The sequence below is a fragment of the Lactuca virosa genome, chromosome 6, assembly GCF_052849685.1.
Source record: "Lactuca virosa cultivar CGN04683 chromosome 6, Lactuca_virosa_CGN04683_v6, whole genome shotgun sequence".
In the NCBI taxonomy this organism is placed as follows: domain Eukaryota; kingdom Viridiplantae; phylum Streptophyta; class Magnoliopsida; order Asterales; family Asteraceae; genus Lactuca; species Lactuca virosa.
Genome location: NC_136431.1, coordinates 71,028,933 through 71,048,725, shown reverse-complemented (window position 1 = coordinate 71,048,725; position 19,793 = coordinate 71,028,933). Strand labels below are relative to the sequence as shown.

The following is a 19,793-nucleotide window of genomic DNA, read 5'->3' as shown; positions in this document are numbered from 1 at the left end:
TAACTAGAGTATTATTCTTGTCGCCAATTTCGCCATGCTACTATTCGCTACAAAAATGGTCTCCATAAGGCATTTTTTTTTAAATAATTAAGTATACTATTCTATTATAATACATCTTAGTTTTCATCGTACAACGAATGAGAAAGCAAACGGCGATAAGACATTTATTTTTATTTTTATATTTTTTTTAAACCAAACTGAAAAAAAAATTATAAAATCTCTCTCAACCCAAAACTTCATTTTTGCAATATTAAACTTTTGTTTTGGTGCAAAACGGTTTTTGAATATTCCTACTACCAAAAAAACTTTGAAAAAAATGTATTTATGAATAAAATTCATGAATTCCGTGAAAATATGTACAATTTGGAAGTATACGAAAATAATTTATATTTTTTGATGAATAGTGGCATTTGTCGGTCAGTCTAAACTCATGTCACAATGCTTAATTTCGTATATTTGGGAGAACTAAAATAATTTATATTCTTTAGTTCTAAACTTGGTCGTGCCGACTACATTGGGTCCCCTGCAAATTCAAAATGTGATCTTTGTTAACTTTTAGTTATGATTTGACAAATGATTAAAAAAACATGGTTATTATTTTATATTTATTTTTCATTTCTCCACTTATATCGACATAAATTAAAATATCATATTCCCCCAATAGTTTTTTATACTGAACATCGTAAAAGATGATTATTCATGAAGAAAATAACTACAAAAGCATACTGTAATCATTTTGCTCTAAACCAAACAGGCGTTCCTATTATTTCCACCATAACTGATGATAATCCATCTCTGATCTCTCCCCCCACACAATAATAACAATAATCAATAATACGACTTTTATAGGAAATAAAAACAAACAAAAACATGTTATCCAACTTTTTAAACATGAAGGCAGTATTCAATTAATTCCGTTTAATCAGTTAGACAATTCCTAATTATTTTGTTTCTGTTTGTTCTTTTAAGGCTGATTTTTTTCTGTACAATTATTATATATCTTTTCATGATTAATGAGCTAAAAAACAAAAATTGTCAATGTAGTTCTTCTGATAGTCAGAAACAATGCAATACAACCAGTATACTATTTACACGAGTTCATCTTCAAGAAAATTATACTCAAATTTGAATTCGGTCTTGATTCTTTGACACCTGCAAATAAATAATAAATAATTAAAAATGAAGGGGGTGAAAACGTAAAATTGGATGTGGAATCTTTTTGAAGTAGTACATACCATCCTTGTTGCAGGAGGTGATGATCTGTATCAGTGGCCATATGAAAATCGAAGTACACATACGTCCCTTGTTCATAGTCATCAGTAGCAATTTTTGGCTCCTCATGCCTTTGAAACCATGTGTTGTACTTTTTATGGTATCTCCATGATTGCTTTTTCAGCTCTTTTGCAGCTAAATATTGCTGGTAACTCTTCTGTACGTATTTAAATACAATCAATGTATCACAATTTCAACCATATACTATTTGTAAATTACACTTTTGGTCCCTATTAGGTATAGTTGCCTTTTGCAATTTCAACCATATACTATTTGTAAATAACTACTTTTGGTCCCAATAAGTTTTCTCCTGCAATTTTGGTCCTTATTTGATGTTTTTGGACCATGTTCTAGGCATAATGACCAGTTTCGGTCCTTACTGGAGGTTTTGTAACATTTTTGCTCCCTAATTCAAGTAAAATGACCATATTTTTGGGACCAAATTTGCAAAACTTAGCTATACTTATAGACTAAAAATAGTAATTTCACACGATATAAGGACCAAAAACATTACAAAACTTCAAAAAATGACTAAAACTGAAAGAAAAAACTTTTTAGGGCCGAAACTGTAAAAATCAACTCAAGGACCAAAAAATGTAATTTACTCTATTACTTGGTACAGGGACCAAAACTGTTAAAAAAAGCCTCAAAGGACCAAAAACATTACAAAATCCTCCACTAAGGACCAAAAAATTGCAAAGAGAAAACTATTTGGGTCGAAAACTGCCAAAACTGCTATACTTAGGGGACACAAATACAACTTACTCTAATCATAATTAATAAATGGGTAAGCTGCATTTTTGGTCCTTGAGTATAGTTTTTTCAATTTTGATCCTCATTTGAGATTGTTGCAACGTTTTTGGTCCATGTTCCAAGTAAAATGACTATTTTGGTCCTTCTTGAGTATAGCTGATTTTTTTTTTTCAATTTTGGTCCAAAAATAGTCATTTTCTTGCAACATGGACCAAAAACATTACAAAAACCTAAAGATTAAAGACCAAAATTGCAAAAATCGGATATACTTAAGGATTAAAAATGTAATTTACTCTAAAACTATAACTAATAAAATTTAATATTATATGTAAATAGTAAATACCTGTTGATAATAAAATGCAAAAAACAGAGTATCGGTTCCAATGTTATCAGATCCAAGTCTTTCCCAAAAGGCTGGATTATTAACAATTGGAGCCTGCACTTGAGGGTAGAACTGTGGGGTCACAGCCGGACGCCTCTGAAATAAACAAAAAATAAAAATAAATTCAAAAAATATGATTATTAAAAACAAAACAATTTAACATTTTCATACCGGAGTGTAGCTTTTTGCACGTTCAGAATCTTTAGGTTGTGGGAGTTTATAAAAGGCGGAATCAAGCAACTGAAAGGTGGATTGCTGATCATGAGGGGCACCCAAGGGCAAAAATGTCCCACCACCACCGAGTGTATCTCCAATTGCACCAACCTCAGAAACACTTCTTCTACCAATAACCCCAAGGGCAAGGGCAGTCGACTGTAAAGGCTGCCCGGGAGAGAGATCGATATCTCGGGCAGCTTGGGCAGGCTCGGCCACCGTATCTGATGGAAATGACATTGACACCTTTGAATCGGTTTCACGGACAGGAGCAGAATCAGGGGCAGAACCGTCAATTTGCGGCTCCTCAGCTTTCACGTGGCCAACATCTACTTAAAGTACGTTGTTATTTAAAAAAAGTCAGAAACATCTTTAAACAAAATAGTTTTTTTGTAAAACTTACCGGTTGACATGAGTGTGTGTTGACCGGACTGTGAATCGGTCAAACTCGGTTGTAGTGCTGACGTGGCGGTGGGTCCCACAATTTGAGGTGGTAGTGATAGAGGTGCCCCTGAAGTTTGAGAGTTGAACTGCAATGGTGTAAATTGCTTTGGAGCTTGTTGTTGTTGCTGCTGCTGCACTTGTTGGAATCTTTGTAAAAACTTCTCCCTTTGGTCTGGTGCAATTTCTGTTCTTCCACGAAACTGTGCCAAAGATTATTGTTATTTTTAGAAATAATTATATTATTTCATTATTTATCAACTTAATTTCATTTACTTTTGAAATTCTTCATAACAAACAACATGTTTAAATGCTTCATCCTACTCCTTCAGCCAACCAAAACATGATATAGAATATCAGAATGTAATGATCCATTCCATTACTTCCTTCATTCCATTCTCTTTGTGATTGATTCCATTTCATCACAGAAGACAAAAAAAAAACACTTCTTTTATTTCCAATGGAATGAGCCATTCCATTCCCACATCGATTCCATCATACCAAAAACTACAATTAGGCATGTCAATCACATATGGACAAAATAGAGGAAAACATAGTAAAATACTAAACATACCCCTTCATGTTGAGTTTGGAATGGATTTCCAATTCCAGGTCGCCATTGTATTCCAGGAACTCCAGAAGGTGATGAAAACACCCTCCCTGCCATACCACCACCCTCACCACTCTCCCCACCACCAACAGTTTCACTGGTTTTGGCAACTTGTGGTAATAGCATTCTACTACTTAAAGGAGAAACCAATGGTTGCACCATTCCACTCCTGGATGCTTCTGACAATGGAGTTGTCAAAGATCCACTGCTGGAAACACTGATTCCGGAGGTGATTGGGATGGTGAGGGAGGGTAAATTGGTCACACCACTTCTAAGGGATAATGATGGTTTACGAGTGGGAAAGGTGGAAAGCTCTTCTTCCTTAGTGGAAGTGTTTATTGATGTTGAAGGAACAGATAAGGTTGTATTGTCCAAAATACCCTTGACAGGATTTGGACCTGCAATGGCAACAGGGGTAGCAGGGGGTCTTTCTGATGTTATTGGAATGATTTTTGGAGATGGAGTTTTTGGCCCTAACTCTGAGATATTGTCTTGGGGAGGCGCCACCTCATCAACCTGCTCCTGTACTGAATCCCCCTGTTGATTAGGAGATGTAATTGTGGCCTAAAAAACAAAAATCCAAAATTAAATGATACTGATTACAAAAATGTGTACAGTGTTCATTCTTCAAGATGTTAACTTGAAGCATGACAGCTAATCAGAAATTGACACGTGTCATATTGTTGGCAAACTAATTTCTTGGAACATACCAGAGACTGAGCTGAAGTAGACAAGGTTGATTTTATGCTTGAAACAGCAGCTGTAGCACCAACACCCTTAACAATGCCAGGTGGACCAATGGTGACTAGATCTTCAAGTGACTCTACCTTGTCCAAAGGTAAGGTGTTGTATAACATGTCCACATCATCAAAGTCATCAAAAGCTTCCTGTAGGAGAAATGATTCAGTTAAATAACAGAATCCATTTTGAAAAAAAAAATCTTGAAGTGAAAGAAAATAAAAAACCTGATTTCGTTCCACATAATCATCCAAGAAATCTTTAACATCATTGACTTGTTCAGGGCTCAACTCATCATTATCCAGCAATCTTAAAATCAACTCTAACTTCATTATATGAGCTTTGTGTCGATTGATTGATGACTCTAAATGAGTCTGTGAAACAAATTGCTTATTAAGTTATGAAATTTTAACAATGAACATTATTCATTAGAAGTTGTACCCTTCATATGCTATATTACCAATCTTGGTGGTCTTGCTTTCCCTTTTTTAACAGCTAACCCCTCCATCTCAGCTTCAAAACTATCAATTTGAGATTCAAGCTCAGACACCTAATTCAAGAAAATGTATATTTAATTATTTATATACAATGTCCAATTTGTGATTCAAAATCAGACTTCAAAATGAAAGTATAGTACTATAGTTCCATACTGTATTGTTCAACCAATCTCTAGTCTCTGACTTTGCTTTCTCCTTTGGATCCTACAACAGAGAATTAACAGATTAATGCAGTAAAAAAAGATGTACACAAATGTCCAATTTCAGATTCATACAGTAACAATGGTGGAAATATAGTAATACATACTGTTTTAGGCTGCTGTCCAAGGCCTTCCTTGGAGAATGCTTTTGTCTTTGTTTCCTTTTCACATATCTTAAACCGTTCCATTTCTTTTTCAATAAGCTTCCGAGCATCCATTAGAGCCTGCTCATAAGAGGCACTAACCGATGTCAGCATGCATGAAAGAGAATTTTGTTGTAATATATTTTCTGTGGATTGAGATAAACCTAATAGCGAACAGCACACAACTACTAGGAAAACAGTATTCGATACTTCAGTAACTCGGTAAGCAAGCAGCAACTGTACAGAGCGATTAAACTAACCTTTTTATCCTTGATCTCGGTGAACTGTATCCATGTCTTAATCTGGTCTCTGTGCCTCTGAAGTTTCTTGATCTCCTTCTTCAAATCGGCTTCAAATTTCTCCTTCTGATTGGCATTGTCAGTATCGTAAACCTAAACAACGAAAATTTCGACAACTGACTGTTACACATCAACTATCAATATATGCATTAAACGAAAAAAAAAAATCAAGAAGTTGAAGATAACTAAATGAAATTGCCTTGTTCCAAATACTGTCGAAAATATCGACTCCTTCCTGGACTTTCTTCAAAACCCGATCGATCTCGCCTTGAAGCTTTCTACTCGCTCCCATTAAGAAACTATAAAATGTGGCAAACTGATTGAATTATTAAAACCGATCATCCAAAACCCCAGCGACTCAACTAATGTGGTAGTGATGCTTTCCCAAATTATGGTTCCGATCTTGTGTGTTTCTAGTAGAGTTTTCTTTCCTTCAGTCAAGACGATGATAAGTTGAGTAGGGAATTTTGCAACAAAAATGCAATCAAATAATAGAAATAAAACATGAATAATTTTTATCTTTTATCTTAAAAATACAAAATAAATACATATAATAAACGAGTCAAAATAAGGTAACATTGTATAATATATATTTTGTATTTAAATAAATAAATAATATAATACGTAAGGTTAACGAAATAAACGAGTCAAAATAAGGTAAAGAAGGTTAAACGAAATATTATGGGCTAAACGGGGTTAATGAGGACGGGAGCAGGGGTGATCTTGGAATTCGGAGGAAGGGTCGGGGTTGGGTAACGGGAGAGCTTAGGGTTGGAGTCAGGGCAAAGGGAAGAGGAGAATTTTGGGGGTGAGAGAGGCAATGACCTAGATAAAAATTCTAAGGTATGCAGTGTTTAATAATTTTTAAAAAATAAATAATTTACAATTAAATCTTCATCACTTACTTTACTAAATATTTTTTTTCTATATAAGTTACTAAGCAATCATTTAATAATTGATCATGTAACCACTCGTACTTTTCATAAAACATATAATATTTAAAACATTGGAAATAATATCAAAGTTACATCCTTATACCAAAAACCAGAGTTTCAAAAAAAAAAAAAACTTTAAAAAGTATTCCCAACAAAACATTACATTTTGTTACAGGTGTTACCATATTCATACTATAACCATACTAAGCAAACAATGATAAATTGCAGAATACAAAAATAATCTAGTCCATAGTCCTTGAATGCTTCTAGGCCCTCATTCTAACGCTTGCTACCAGAACGTGTTAAACACATGGAAACAATATGTGTCATACTATAAGTCTGGTGAGTTATACATAATAAAAACAACATAAACATATATAACATAATATTGGCTTGTCACATAAGTTACCAAACATCTATACATATACCAGGTGATAAACAATCGATCATCATCATCATCATCATCATCATCTTTGTTTCCATGCATAATCTAGCATAATCTTCCTATGGATCCCTTAATCTAACTCTTGCATGCATAGCATAAGTTATGTAACATATCATGATCTAACAATGATGTAATCGTTAACTACATCCAAACATTCACATACAACGATGATGTAATCACTAACTACATCATCACATTCATATGTAACACATGTGCTTCTATACATAAACATACTCTAAAAAGAAGTATAAACTCACCTTAGGTTGAAGAATAGCAACTTACTTCCAACTCTTCCAAAGCTTCACTTAAAAGACTTCAAATCTTTCCTTGCTGCCACCTAGCCCATATACATACATTAAGCCTTTCATATATGTCTTGATCCATTAAGACAACACTTGTGATTTTAGCCAAAAACTTATATTTTGGACAAAAACCCTAACTTGACCATTCTCTGCTCAAATGTTTGTCAAACCAGTCTAATCAAGCTAACAAAAACTCATCCTAACTAGATTAAGCCATAGAATCATCATATTCATTGTTTCCATTTGTAAGATTTCAAACCCTAAAATTAAATCATGGATTTCAACCATTAAAACTTCATATAAACCATGGATTAAGTTTCTAAACACTTAATCAAACACTAATAGCAAGATTACTTTGAAGAATCTAACATCAAAACCCTAAAATCAGATTTCACCATTATACCTTTAAAAGCTTGAAAATGGAGAAACCAACCAATACAAAGGTTTAAGGTGATCTTACCTTACCTTTAGCAAGAGAAATCGCCACTTGAACCTTCTTGAAGCTTGAAATCGTCGGACACAAAGCTCTATAGGAAAAGGGATCGGTTTTAGAACAAATGAACCCTAAGTCCGAATTTAATATGTTCAAAACTGTGACACGGAAGGAGACGATGGACAACAAACTCACTATGGAAAATAGTTCCCTATGAGAGTGTCGAGTATTTTCATGAAGAAGCAGTGGGCCACTCAGGCTGGGTATTAGATTTAGAGACCTTAGTTAGCTTAACGTAAGGATCGATTGTCTATTATCAAGGATTGGCAGTTGTTGATCGTTTCAAAGCAGGGTGTGTGTGCTTTCATAATAAACATTATATCAGGTATCATCTTTGTGTGTGGGTAAGATGATGTTTAAGGACAACCTTCAAAATAGATTATGAGTGTAAGGGTATACGACTTTCCAAGGTAAATGTCGTTGAATACCGACGACTGGTCTAGAACATTGATCTCAGTGTTTGCGCCAGCTGGACCAAAAAATGCATGCCATATCCAAAGATCATGTGATGCGATTGCTTCTAGACCAATCATTGGCTCTCTATGATCGCCTCACATGTATTGATCATACCATGCATTGGGGCACAATGCCAAAGGCCAGTGCATGCAATCGATACTACGTAGCATTCCCGAGAACCCATGCTTATTTTCATGCATAGTGTACAATTGGTGGACATCGTTAATGGTTGGTTTGCGCAAATATTATTCCCCGTAAACCAAAGTAATAGCTTTCGTGAACTTGTACGCACTATCCCGTGTGGTACACTTGAACATCTTCAAATACTCGTCCTATTTATCTGCTTCCATGTCATATAGAGACTATGAATTTTTGAATTGAAGAAAAACCTTTTATGTAAATGGGTTGACACGACATGACTCGATAATTAAACGAGTAGGGTTAGGGTGAAGACTTTCAACTCAAAGATGACTCGAATATGACCCGTTTAATTATATATCATTTTTATAAATTTCATATTTTTATAAATATATTATATATTATAGACTTGTAGTGGGTCAAACTCAATAATTAAAAGTAAAATTCAAATTTTCAAAGTGATTTATTTTTACTCATCTTCACCACCTATCCCCCCCCCCCACCCCCCAGCCAACCATAACTTTTTTTTTTTTTTTTTTGCTTTCTAAACTTAGTATGAATTTTCCACCTCCCAACTCCGGTGTTTCACTTATTCATTTTCTTCTCCCCGGTATCCTACTTTCCAACATTTTAAAATGTTTCAACCCAACATGACAAAACATATTTACAAGGTTTAAACCTTAACCCGGAACCCGAAACGAAATCGACATGAAAATAAATGAGTTGACACGACACACCACGATAATTAAACAGGCCAGGTTAGTGTCAAACCCTCTCAACTCGTTTAATATCTTGACATGACACGACACAAACCTGATACGACACGACACGACACATTTTCCAGGTCTAGGGGTAGCCTCCCCTCACTCCGATCCCGCGCGCCCTAAACCGTAACGCCAATGTTGTGTTTCGACTACGGTTCTGAGCTCCGCACCACCTTCCCGCCACACTCAGCTCGGCCTAATAATGAAGTTTTTTAAACAACTTACTAAATTTAATAATAATATATATAAAAAATAAAAATTAATAATATTTTTTAAATATATATTTTTCATTATCTTTCCTAAATCATTTCCCCTTACAACAATGGACATAACCACACAAAAATCGAACATTTTTTTTTTCTTTTGGCATCTCGGGTTAGAAAAAGGTTAGACTTTATTTTACGCACAAAGAAAAAAAAACATATTTATGTGCCCAAAACTAAATCCAAGTAAATATCTAATCGCACACCCATTAATCCGATATTTTCTCTTCACTGTCCCAATTCTCCATCTGAAATATAGCTCCGGCCTCTTTCTTAGGGTTTCTGATTTCTCCTAAAATTCTGCTTTGGGTCGCTCCGCCATTGATGCAATCTCTCTCCTCTTCAACTCCACAACGTCGGGTGCGTTCATATATATTCGGTATAGCTTCCGCTTCCAAATCTGTTTATTTTATAAGCATGCGGAGCAAATTATTCTACATTTCAGATGCTCGATCTCATTGCTCCAACAAGCTTTATACATCGTTCTATATATGCGTATATTGTTTCTTATCGATCGGATGTACTCTTAAAATCTTATGAAATGACTTGCATCTGTTTATATTATAAACATGAATCCTGGACCTTTTTGTTATTTGCGTATCTAATATCAATCCATGTGTTTTTTTTATGAATTACTTGCTTCTGTAAAATATTTCAATCTGATTGCATCGATTGTTGCAGTAGCGTTTTAACTATCGCGATGCATTAATCTTATAAAATATCGGACGCTCGTGTGTTTTTGCATGATTTAAGTTGCTTGTTATCTATGCGGTATCTAACTACATGAGCTAATAGCACGATATCTTGTTAAATTTCCGACTTTAATATTCTTTTTCTGTGTGGTCAGGTATTGATCTCTGTGTTGAAAGCTACATTTTTGTGATTTGCTCGGTGTTAACAGCTATCTAGAAGCAATTGTTGTTTCTTTGTGAGATTTAGTTGCAGGTAAGATTGAGAATTGATACTTGTAAGCCATGAGATCTTCTTGGGCAGACTCTGTTGACAATACAGCTTCAGGCTCCGACAACAATGGAGTTGGTGGAGCTCCAGGAGCTGGAGGTAAGCCTGCTTATGTTCCACCTCATCTCCGTAACAGGCCGCCTGCACAGATGCAGGCGGCTCCCTCAGCCACATCACAGAGTGGTGCACCACCTGCAAATGATAGGTTAGGATATGGCGGACAAACAAGCGGATCACGATGGGCTGCTCCTAGGCAGGATTACAGTAGGCCAGGATATGGTACTGGCGGCCGTGGTGGTGGTGGTGGTGGAGGGGGTTGGGGAAACAGAGGTGGTAGTTGGGGTGGTGGTGGTGGTAGAGACATGGAGGTTAATCCATTTGGTAATGAGGATATAGATAGTGCTGAAGAGATCACATCTGAGCAAGAAAACAATGGTATCAATTTTGATGCTTATGAGGATATTCCTGTGGAAACTAGTGGTGAAAATGTGCCACCTCCAGTTAACACATTTGCAGAAATAGACTTAGGGGAGGCTCTGAATCTTAACATTAGAAGGTGCAAATATGTCAAACCTACCCCTGTCCAACGTTACACCATTCCTATTTCTCTTGCTGGACGTGATTTAATGGCATGTGCTCAAACTGGATCCGGGAAAACTGCAGCATTTTGCTTCCCTATAATCAGTGGGATTATGAGAGGACAATTTGCACAAAGACCACGTGGCACAAGAACTGTTTTCCCCCTTGCCCTGATTTTATCTCCTACAAGGGAACTCTCCTGTCAGGTTCTCATTTATGAATAACTTATTATGTACTTGAGATAATTGGTATCTTTAATCTTTAATTCTTTATATTGTGTGTTACATGAGCAGATACATGAGGAGGCTCGGAAGTTTTCTTATCAGACAGGTGTCAAGGTGGTGGTTGTTTATGGTGGAGCACCGATTAATCAACAGGTAACTGGAACTAAAGTGGAATTCTTTTTCTTGATATATGATTGGCTAATGAGTAATGACTAATTTCTATCATTGATCTTGACATGTTTGTATTACATTTACTGGTTTTTGGTGAAATTTTGCTAATGGATAGTTAAGAGAGCTCGAGAGAGGAGTCGATATACTTGTCGCCACTCCAGGAAGGTTGGTTGATTTGCTGGAAAGGGCAAAAGTGTCATTGCAAATGATACGTTATCTAGCTCTTGATGAGGCAGATAGAATGTTGGATATGGGATTTGAGCCTCAAATCAGAAAAATAGTGGAGCAAACTGACATGCCTCCACCAGGTCAAAGACAAACTATGCTCTTCAGTGCTACATTTCCTAGAGAAATCCAGGTTTGTTGCTTGGATTTATTTCAAATACTGTTACTAATTATTTCTATTTTATTAGTAAATTACAAAAATGGTCCCTTTGCTTTAATGCTTTCTGAATTTTACCATGTTTAGTCCAAAATTAAAACCTTTTTCTTTTTTGGTTCCAAGGACTTTCTGATTTTGGTCTCTCTTTCAAGGTTTTAGAGACCAAAATACAATATTGAAACCTTGAAATAAGGACCAAAAATGAAAAAGGTTTCACTTTTGAGCTAAACACGGTTAAAATCAGAAAGCACAGGGACCATTTTTGTAATTCACTCTTGTTGTATCCACTAGGCTCTGATATGGTGTTATGTTTTAGCTTTACTAAAACTTGAAATTATTTTAATGTATAAATTGTTTTTGGTTTGCAGAGACTGGCATCTGATTTTCTTTCAAATTACATATTTTTAACCGTGGGTCGTGTTGGGTCAAGTACCGATTTAATTGTTCAAAGGGTGGAATTTGTTCAAGAAGTTGACAAAAGAAGCCATCTTATGGACCTCCTTCATGCACAAAAGGAAAATGATTCTAATACCAAGGTCTACTTCTACTAGTAATTTTTTTTATCTTTATAAAATCTTGCAAAGATATGAATGCTTATTATTTTCAACAGGCTCTTACATTAGTTTTTGTGGAGACAAAAAAAGGAGCAGATTCACTCGAACATTGGCTCTATAGTAATGGCTTCCCAGCTACTACCATCCATGGTGACAGATCACAGCCGGTAAGAACATTGCTATCGTTTAAAAGTGATGGAAGGGTATTTTAGGTATTTAACAAATGGTAAAAACGTGGTGGATTTTAGGAAAGAGAGCAAGCATTGCGATCATTCAAAAGTGGAAAAACACCGATTTTGGTGGCGACTGACGTGGCGGCACGTGGTCTGGATATCCCTGACGTGTCACATGTGGTCAACTTTGACCTTCCTAATGACATTGATGACTATGTACACAGAATAGGACGAACAGGGCGAGCTGGCAAGACGGGATTGGCCACAGCTTTCTTCAGTGACAACAATACGTCCATAGCAAAATCATTAGCCGACTTAATGCAAGAAGCCAACCAGGAAGTGCCAGCTTGGCTTACCCGGTATGCCAGCCGTGTGTCTTACGGTGGGGGTAAGAACAGGCGATCCGGTGGACGCTTTGGTGGCCGTGATTTTAGGAAGGATAACTCCTATGGTGGTGGTGGCGGCGGTTATGGTGGTGGTGGCGGCGGTTATGGTGGTGGTTATGGAGGCGGTGGTGGTGGATATGGTGGCGGTGGTGGTGCACCGAGTGCTTGGGATTAGTGGATTGGAATTTGTTGATAATTTTTTCGTGGGGATGAAAGAATTATATTGTGTTTTTGTGAAATTTTGCTTGAAATATTCTTTTTATAAACAAATTCGCTGACTAAAATGGGAATGGGAAGAGACCTATTTAATTTTGGTTTGCGTATTTTCTTTTTTCAAGTGTAGAATTGAGAAAAGAAATGGCAATTGTATGGATTTTTGCAAGCTATTAAGCTTTGTTTGTTTGTGTCCTAACATGCAAATTAATAGATTTGTTATCAACTTATCATGTCTCACTTATTATGCTAGGAATTTTATCTTTTTCCATATATTGGTAACAAATTAGTAACAAACATAAATTCATGTTGAAATTGCACCGATATTTTGTTTTAACTGTTCTGATGTGTGACCCCGTTTCTTTTTGGTTGACCTTCTTACGTGGTCTCCATAAAAGAAAACAAAAACCACATGGAAATGATCTCAGGATACAATTAGGGTTTATCCATGTTCAACGTAATCTTGCTAATTAATCTCCTTAACAGAATACATTTATGTGATTTTAAGAACTACACAGTTATTACTCCATTATCTTCCATGTTTGAATACATTTGGGGTTCCCTTTTTTAACGTATTAAGGATGGCATCATCATCGCCTCTTAAAACGAAAGAAGACAATGACCTGAATTATAGTTTGGATTTTCATGAAGAAAGTTATAGTTCATCAAACTTTTCCTTGTATTATAAAAGGGAGGAACCCCAAGTTTTGAAACATGTAAGGATCCTATTCAAGATTCAAGAAAATCAAGTATTCCTACTTGTTGTACAATTATCCCATGGGTTCACAAATTCCAAATCTTCATCTTGATATATATAATATCATGAAATAAAGTACAGGGAATTACAAAATTCATCCTCAAGTAAACTAAAATTACCTCTCAATGTCTCTAAAATCAACTGACTTTGCTAATCTTGATCAGAAACATCATCCAACTCTTCATCTTCATCTTCATCTTCAACCCATTCACCACTCGATTCAATCTCTTCATCATCTGAATCTTTTTCATTAGTCCCAATCGCATCATCATCATCATCAGCAGCAACAAATTTATCCAAATCAGATAACATCTCCAGCCCTTTCTTCCTGTAAATCAATCCAATCCTCATAACATGATGAAACTTCCCTCTATGCTTTGCAATCGGACATGCATACACCAATTTTCCTCTTTTATACCCTTCCTTAAGAGCTACAGAAGTAGTCTTACACTTCAATGAAAGATAGAAAATCCCAGGGTACCTTGTAAAGATTCTTGTAAACCTAAATGGCATATTCAATTCATCTGTCAAATTCCTCAAGTAATTCCTTTTGGTTTTCTTGTAAACAGTCAAGCTCAACAACTCATGTAAAACCCCAACGATTCTTTTCTCCATTAACTCACTTTCTGGATCGATGCTGGTTGAATCCTCATATGGAGATATATATGGCAGCTTTTGAAACTCATCCATCCATGATTTCACCTTCTTTTGTGCACCATAACCTCTAGGAAAGCTTAATGGAAATGTTAATGAAGTTTGCCCTCTCATAAATCTCCTGTAATGATCATGATCACCATCATTGTTGTTAGCTTTAGCTTCCTTGATCTCGTTGCTCTTTTGAAGCTCGGAAACAGCAAATTCATCGATCCATTTCTCAAGTTTCAAGCTTGATACCCCGTTTGATCCCTTCACAATTCGGAATTTGTCAGGGTGGTTCTGGATTAGGGTTTTATCGTAATCATACGGAAAACCTAAATCCCATCTTAACGGATGAAGCGATTGAAGAGGTATTTGTTTATCTCTGGTCATCATTAACACTCTACATAGCCTTTCAACTATGTCTGATTCGTGAGTTTCATAGATTTTGCGTTCAATGTTGTGTAAATTTAGGGCAATGTTGGTGAGGCGGAAACAGGGGAGGGAAGGGTACTTAGGGTGTGGGAATTCTTCGAAGAGAGTAGGGTAGCGGCGGATGAAACGGAGGGTAGGTACGGTGATTCCGAGGAGTTTTTGGGTGTCGGCGATGGATTTCGCGGTAAGGAATTGGGTGGCGGAAGGGCGGTGGATGATGGCGTCTTTGAGTAAACAGGCGGCTTTGAGATCGGTGTGGATGTCGATTATGTTGTCTAGGGATCGGTTTTTCACCCATTTCAATCGGACTTTTGTGATTGTTCGACATTGTTGATGGTTAGAGAGATGGGAGGTGAAGATCTTATCACAGAGCAAATGCAAATCGTTAATGGTGCCTCTGTACTTCATGCTTCTGTTTGAACAACCCTACAATGTAAGCTATATACAAGAAATAACAACATACTTTAATTTTTATTATTTCATAATTATTAATAAACATTGTATTCTCAAACATAAATTCAACAATAGAATAATTTAATAAAATATTACAACGAACATATAAATAGAATTATATTGCTATTTGCTACTTTCATATTGCTCTAATCTAATTTCACATGTTCTTTAATGCGTATACTAGAAGCATAAATATAAAAAGTTTCTCATTTCCTTTTATACATTATAAAATATAACACAGGTTTACGTTTCGTCCTCGTTATGGCCGACGTGGCGAAGCCATAACGGCGTCATAACGAGCTCAAAGCCGCCCCCTTGCTCGTTTTTTCTTGTTATGGCGCATCTCGTCTTCGTTACCAGCGGGTGAAACACGAAGACCGTTGTGCAATGGACCGTATGCCAACGGTCAAAACATAAATTAAAAAAACCTTTTACCCTTTAACTTTTATATAAATACAACATATTAACCCATTTTTTTAGACCTTTCTCTCATTCTCTCTATATTTTATAAAATTTATACTTTCTTCTCAACCAAAAAAATGAATCAAAACCCAAACACCCCTCAATCAAACCCAAACACACAACCAAACACAACCTCGCTTCTCGGATTTGCCGGTTATGAAAATTGTTTCAACATTTTATCGTCTCAAGGATCACCACAAATCCCATACCAAGGAGCCTCTTTCAATACCGCTTCACCACCACTGCAATTTCCTAACTCACATTACCTTCAACAAAATCCTTTTGACCAAAACCCAAATTTGCAACAAAATCCTTTTCCGACTTTCTCTTCCATGCAACAACCAACCAACACAACCACCACCTCCAACACAACCATCGGTCGAAACACAAACGGGAGGTAGTAGGAGAGGGAAAGGGAAAATGAAAGGAAGAGGGAAAGGGAAAGCTATAGCGGTTGAAGCGGAAAGTGAGGAAGTTCCACAATGGTGGACACTGGAGGAGGAATATACTCTGACGACAACATGATGTACTACTTTAAAAGACGAACTTCGCGGTAACGGTATGAAGAAAGGTGCGTATTGGTGGGCGGTGCTCGAAAAATTCCACACTATGTTGAAGAAAAAACCGTATCGCAATACGGACATGCTAAGCAACAAATGAAGTCAAATAACTAAGCGGTGCACAAAATTCAATGGTATTTACACCAGACTTCAGGTGCAACAGCAGAGCGGAGCAAACGACTTTGATTTATTCAAATCTGCAAAAGAACAATATTGGTTCGAAATGAGACATGTGTTCGAGTTCGAGAAGTCGTGGGAGTTGCTGCGAGTGGATCCACGGTGGAATAAAACTCCTACATCGTCGGAAGTTCAATCTAAGAAGTCTCGAAATTCGAGCTCGGTCGACGTGTCAGGCGCATGGACTCACATCGACCTAAACGCCGACACCAATGAGATACCAGATGATATCGAGGAGATCTCCCCACCACAACGACCGCCCGGATGCGACAAAGCGAGGCGCACTGCAAGACATGTGGATGAGGTTGAGGCGAAAGCAAAAGATGCGACGGAAATGAAAGCGAAATTCGATGAACACAATAATTACAAAAAGAAAAAAATGAGTTGAAACGTCGCCACTTGGAGTTTCTAGAAATGCATGCACGGGAGAAGCGAGGAAGGTTTGTCGCCTCAAGATCTAGCGGTGCTACAAGCGATGAATGATCAAATTAGAAAGAATATTTGGGTTAATTAGGATTAGTAATAAAATATTATGGTTTTAGGTTTAAGTTAGATGTTATTTGGGTTAATTAGGACTAGGAAAAAATGTTATTTTTTAAAATTAATGTTTTTTTAATCGTAATCTTTAGTTTTTAAATAATATGTCTTTTTTTTTTAATATTATGTTTTAAAAAAATATATTTGTTTTATCATTTAAAAAAAAGAAACACGAAAAAGGAAAAAAAACAAACTCGAAAAAAAATTCAAAAAGAAAAATATGACATGGAAAATATTGGTGTTATAACATGAAAACCATTTCCTTGTTTGGTGTTATAACACCATTGCCTATGTGACATGTGACGTGACACCAAATTGGTGTTTCATCCGGTTGCCCACACTCAATACTCAAATACACTCTTTAACATAGTTGATTACAAACTAACTATACATTAATACATAGCATTTACTTCTAATGCATACTAATATATTATAAACTTCTCTTATTGTTTATATCATGGTACTATACTATTATAGTTCCACAATGAAAAGAAACAAGATTTCACAACAATCAAACAAATCACAACAAATTCTCAAAAAAAAAAATATGAAAGTCAAAATTGTTGGAGTGTCTAGTCACACCATATTACACAACTTCCTTTCATTAACGTGTTACATTTAAATTGTACAATGCACTACAAAATCATGGGATTCATAAATAAAAAAGCCTGATTTATCAGTGTCCGACGAGAGTGCTTTCTGTTATTATAATATGGTTCTCCTCCTCTGCGGTTTCTTTTTTTTTTTTCTATAATTTTGAAAACATTGAGGTGACTCCATAGGAAGCCATGCCATAAAAAGCTTTGTAAGGAGCCAAATACAAACCTGAAAGATAGCAACCGAATCCTGCAACAAGGTATATACGAATCCTTGTCTGATTTCATGCCCGTTCATTCCGGGAATCTAAAAGAACCCGTTGAACTTGGGTTTAGAATCACAAACTCCGTGGAGCACTACACCGATGCAGAGGATGGAATCCAACAACCATGGAAAGTTGTGACCCATACTTTATCTCTGCAAACATAAATAGATTTTGTAAGAAAGTGAGAAACTAAGGTCTCGTTTGATAGTTTCTGTCTGGGAAAGTGTTGTATGAGAAAGTTTTCTGTCTTGGAAAGAAACAATATTGTTTGATTGTACATCTGATTGACTGTGCTGAATGATGAAAAATGACAATATTACCCTGCTGTTCTATACTGTGATGGATGAAGTTGCTAAATAATTATAAAAACATACAAATTGTCATACAAAATCAAAGTTACATAATAATCATTTAAATTCCAAATAGAATGTCGATTAAGTTGTTTTTAGTTTTTTTTCAAGTTAATGTTACCTCGTTATTCTTTCTAGCAAATTTTTTTTTTTTTATAACTCAACATGTGATTTTTTACTCGGTTTATGTCCAATAGTGGTGGGATGGATGGATAATTTTAAAAATATATTAGGATGATGGTAGTGTTGTCAAAAAAAAAAAAAAACTATTCCAACAAAAATGAATTTAAAAAATTAATTAAAAGAAATTAATAATCCAATAAAGTAATATTTACTAATATATAAATATTATATATTTATAAATAATAATTTTTAATATATAATAATCCATTAAAAAGAAATAAAAAAAGAATTATTTAAAAGAAATTAATAATCCAATAAAATAATATTAATTAATACATAAATATTATATATTAAAAATAATATTTATTAATATATAATAATTCAATAAAAAATAAATTAAAAAAATTATTTAAAAGAAATTAATAATGCAAGAAAGAAAGAGGCAGAGTTTTGGGCACAATTGTCTTTCCAGTCTATTCAGCCAGAAAGATATGGTTTTGAAACTTTCTGGGAAAGACATATCTTACCGGAAAAACCTATTTTTTTGTGCATATCAAACAATCTTTCCTATCCATTCAGCCAGAAAGATCTGTTTGAACCTGGAAAGATGTCTATCAAACGGGGCCTAAGAGTGCGTTTGGTTGTGGAAAACTGTTTTCATTTTCTAAGAAAATGTTTTCAGGAAATAGAGTTGAGTTTTTATTTTCAATTTTCAATGAAAATTTTAGAAAACGCGTTTGGTTGAAACCGGAACAGTTTTCATTTTCCATCTTAGAAATTTGGAAAACTTTGGAAAACTATAAAAATCACTTTTCTAATTTACATACAATTTGGAAAACTGAAAATTTTCATTTTCTTGGAAAATTTTGGAAAACTGAATGAACCAAACGCGTTTTCAAAATTTCCGTTTTTCTTGGAAAATTTTCCTAGAAAAGTAAAAAATTTTCCACAACAAAACGCACCCTAACAGTTTATCTATTTGCCTTTTTTTTAAACCAACCTTTCTTATTGTGAAATTTGGTTTTTTAATATAAAGGTAAAATGGTTATCTAGACATGTAGCCATGTAGGACTTAACGAGAATCTCAAAAGGAATGGAATGATTCATTATATTGGAATGAAAAGCTTTATTTGTTTTTGCTGGATGGAATAAAACAACAAACCGTTCTTGAAATAACTTTAAATAAATTAAGTGACTAAATAAGTAATGATATTTTCTAGATAAAATGTTATATGCATTAAGGTATGTGTCTTTTTTAATTAAATAATACATTGAATTGATAACAAAATTTGCCATTATGTCTAAAATAATAAATGTTTAAAATAATAAATGAATCATTTTAAATAAAAAGTTACCGATTATTTAAAAATGGTATAAAGTAACTTCTACATGACTAAAAAAAGACCCATAAAAGTTCAATTATTGTGCTTTGTGTTTTTAAAGCTTATAATAAAT

At 35.1% G+C, this 19,793-nt stretch overlaps 3 protein-coding genes across 5 annotated transcripts; 1 reads left to right on the top strand and 2 right to left on the bottom strand.

Annotated features, from left to right (window-relative positions):
- Nucleotides 1-910: 910 nt before the first annotated feature.
- On the bottom strand, nucleotides 911-6,022 carry LOC145119272 (uncharacterized). Of its 2 annotated transcripts, none has more exons than XM_079054898.1 (13): nucleotides 5,748-6,022; nucleotides 5,510-5,641; nucleotides 5,214-5,330; nucleotides 5,060-5,110; nucleotides 4,870-4,959; nucleotides 4,637-4,783; nucleotides 4,382-4,558; nucleotides 3,636-4,208; nucleotides 3,024-3,264; nucleotides 2,579-2,949; nucleotides 2,369-2,503; nucleotides 1,236-1,429; nucleotides 911-1,152 (listed from the first exon to the last, which is right to left on the bottom strand). In XM_079054898.1, exons 1-13 carry the CDS (start codon nucleotides 5,838-5,840, stop codon nucleotides 1,089-1,091), a joined length of 2,385 nt encoding a protein of 794 aa, XP_078911024.1. In that variant the 5' UTR covers nucleotides 5,841-6,022; the 3' UTR covers nucleotides 911-1,088. The 2 variants fall into 2 exon arrangements, with proteins under 2 accessions (XP_078911024.1, XP_078911023.1); XM_079054897.1 differs by having other exon boundaries at nucleotides 912-1,152; nucleotides 3,636-4,235.
- Nucleotides 6,023-9,524: 3,502 nt separating this feature from the next.
- LOC145119273 (DEAD-box ATP-dependent RNA helicase 37-like) lies at nucleotides 9,525-13,214 on the top strand. 2 transcript variants are annotated; one of them, XM_079054900.1, is made up of 7 exons: nucleotides 9,525-9,704; nucleotides 10,192-11,089; nucleotides 11,177-11,260; nucleotides 11,394-11,636; nucleotides 12,029-12,196; nucleotides 12,271-12,381; nucleotides 12,463-13,214. In XM_079054900.1, the coding sequence occupies exons 2-7, from the start codon at nucleotides 10,319-10,321 to the stop codon at nucleotides 12,946-12,948; spliced, it is 1,863 nt and encodes a 620-aa protein (XP_078911026.1). In that variant the 5' UTR covers nucleotides 9,525-9,704; nucleotides 10,192-10,318; the 3' UTR covers nucleotides 12,949-13,214. The 2 variants fall into 2 exon arrangements, with proteins under 2 accessions (XP_078911026.1, XP_078911025.1); XM_079054899.1 differs by having other exon boundaries at nucleotides 9,525-9,723.
- A 427-nt stretch (nucleotides 13,215-13,641) lies between these two features.
- Nucleotides 13,642-15,234, bottom strand: LOC145119274 (Ubiquitin carboxyl-terminal hydrolase family protein). The gene has a single exon (XM_079054902.1). It carries the CDS (start codon nucleotides 15,220-15,222, stop codon nucleotides 13,894-13,896), a length of 1,329 nt encoding a protein of 442 aa, XP_078911028.1. The 5' UTR covers nucleotides 15,223-15,234; the 3' UTR covers nucleotides 13,642-13,893.
- Between the last annotated feature and the right edge of the window lie 4,559 nt (nucleotides 15,235-19,793).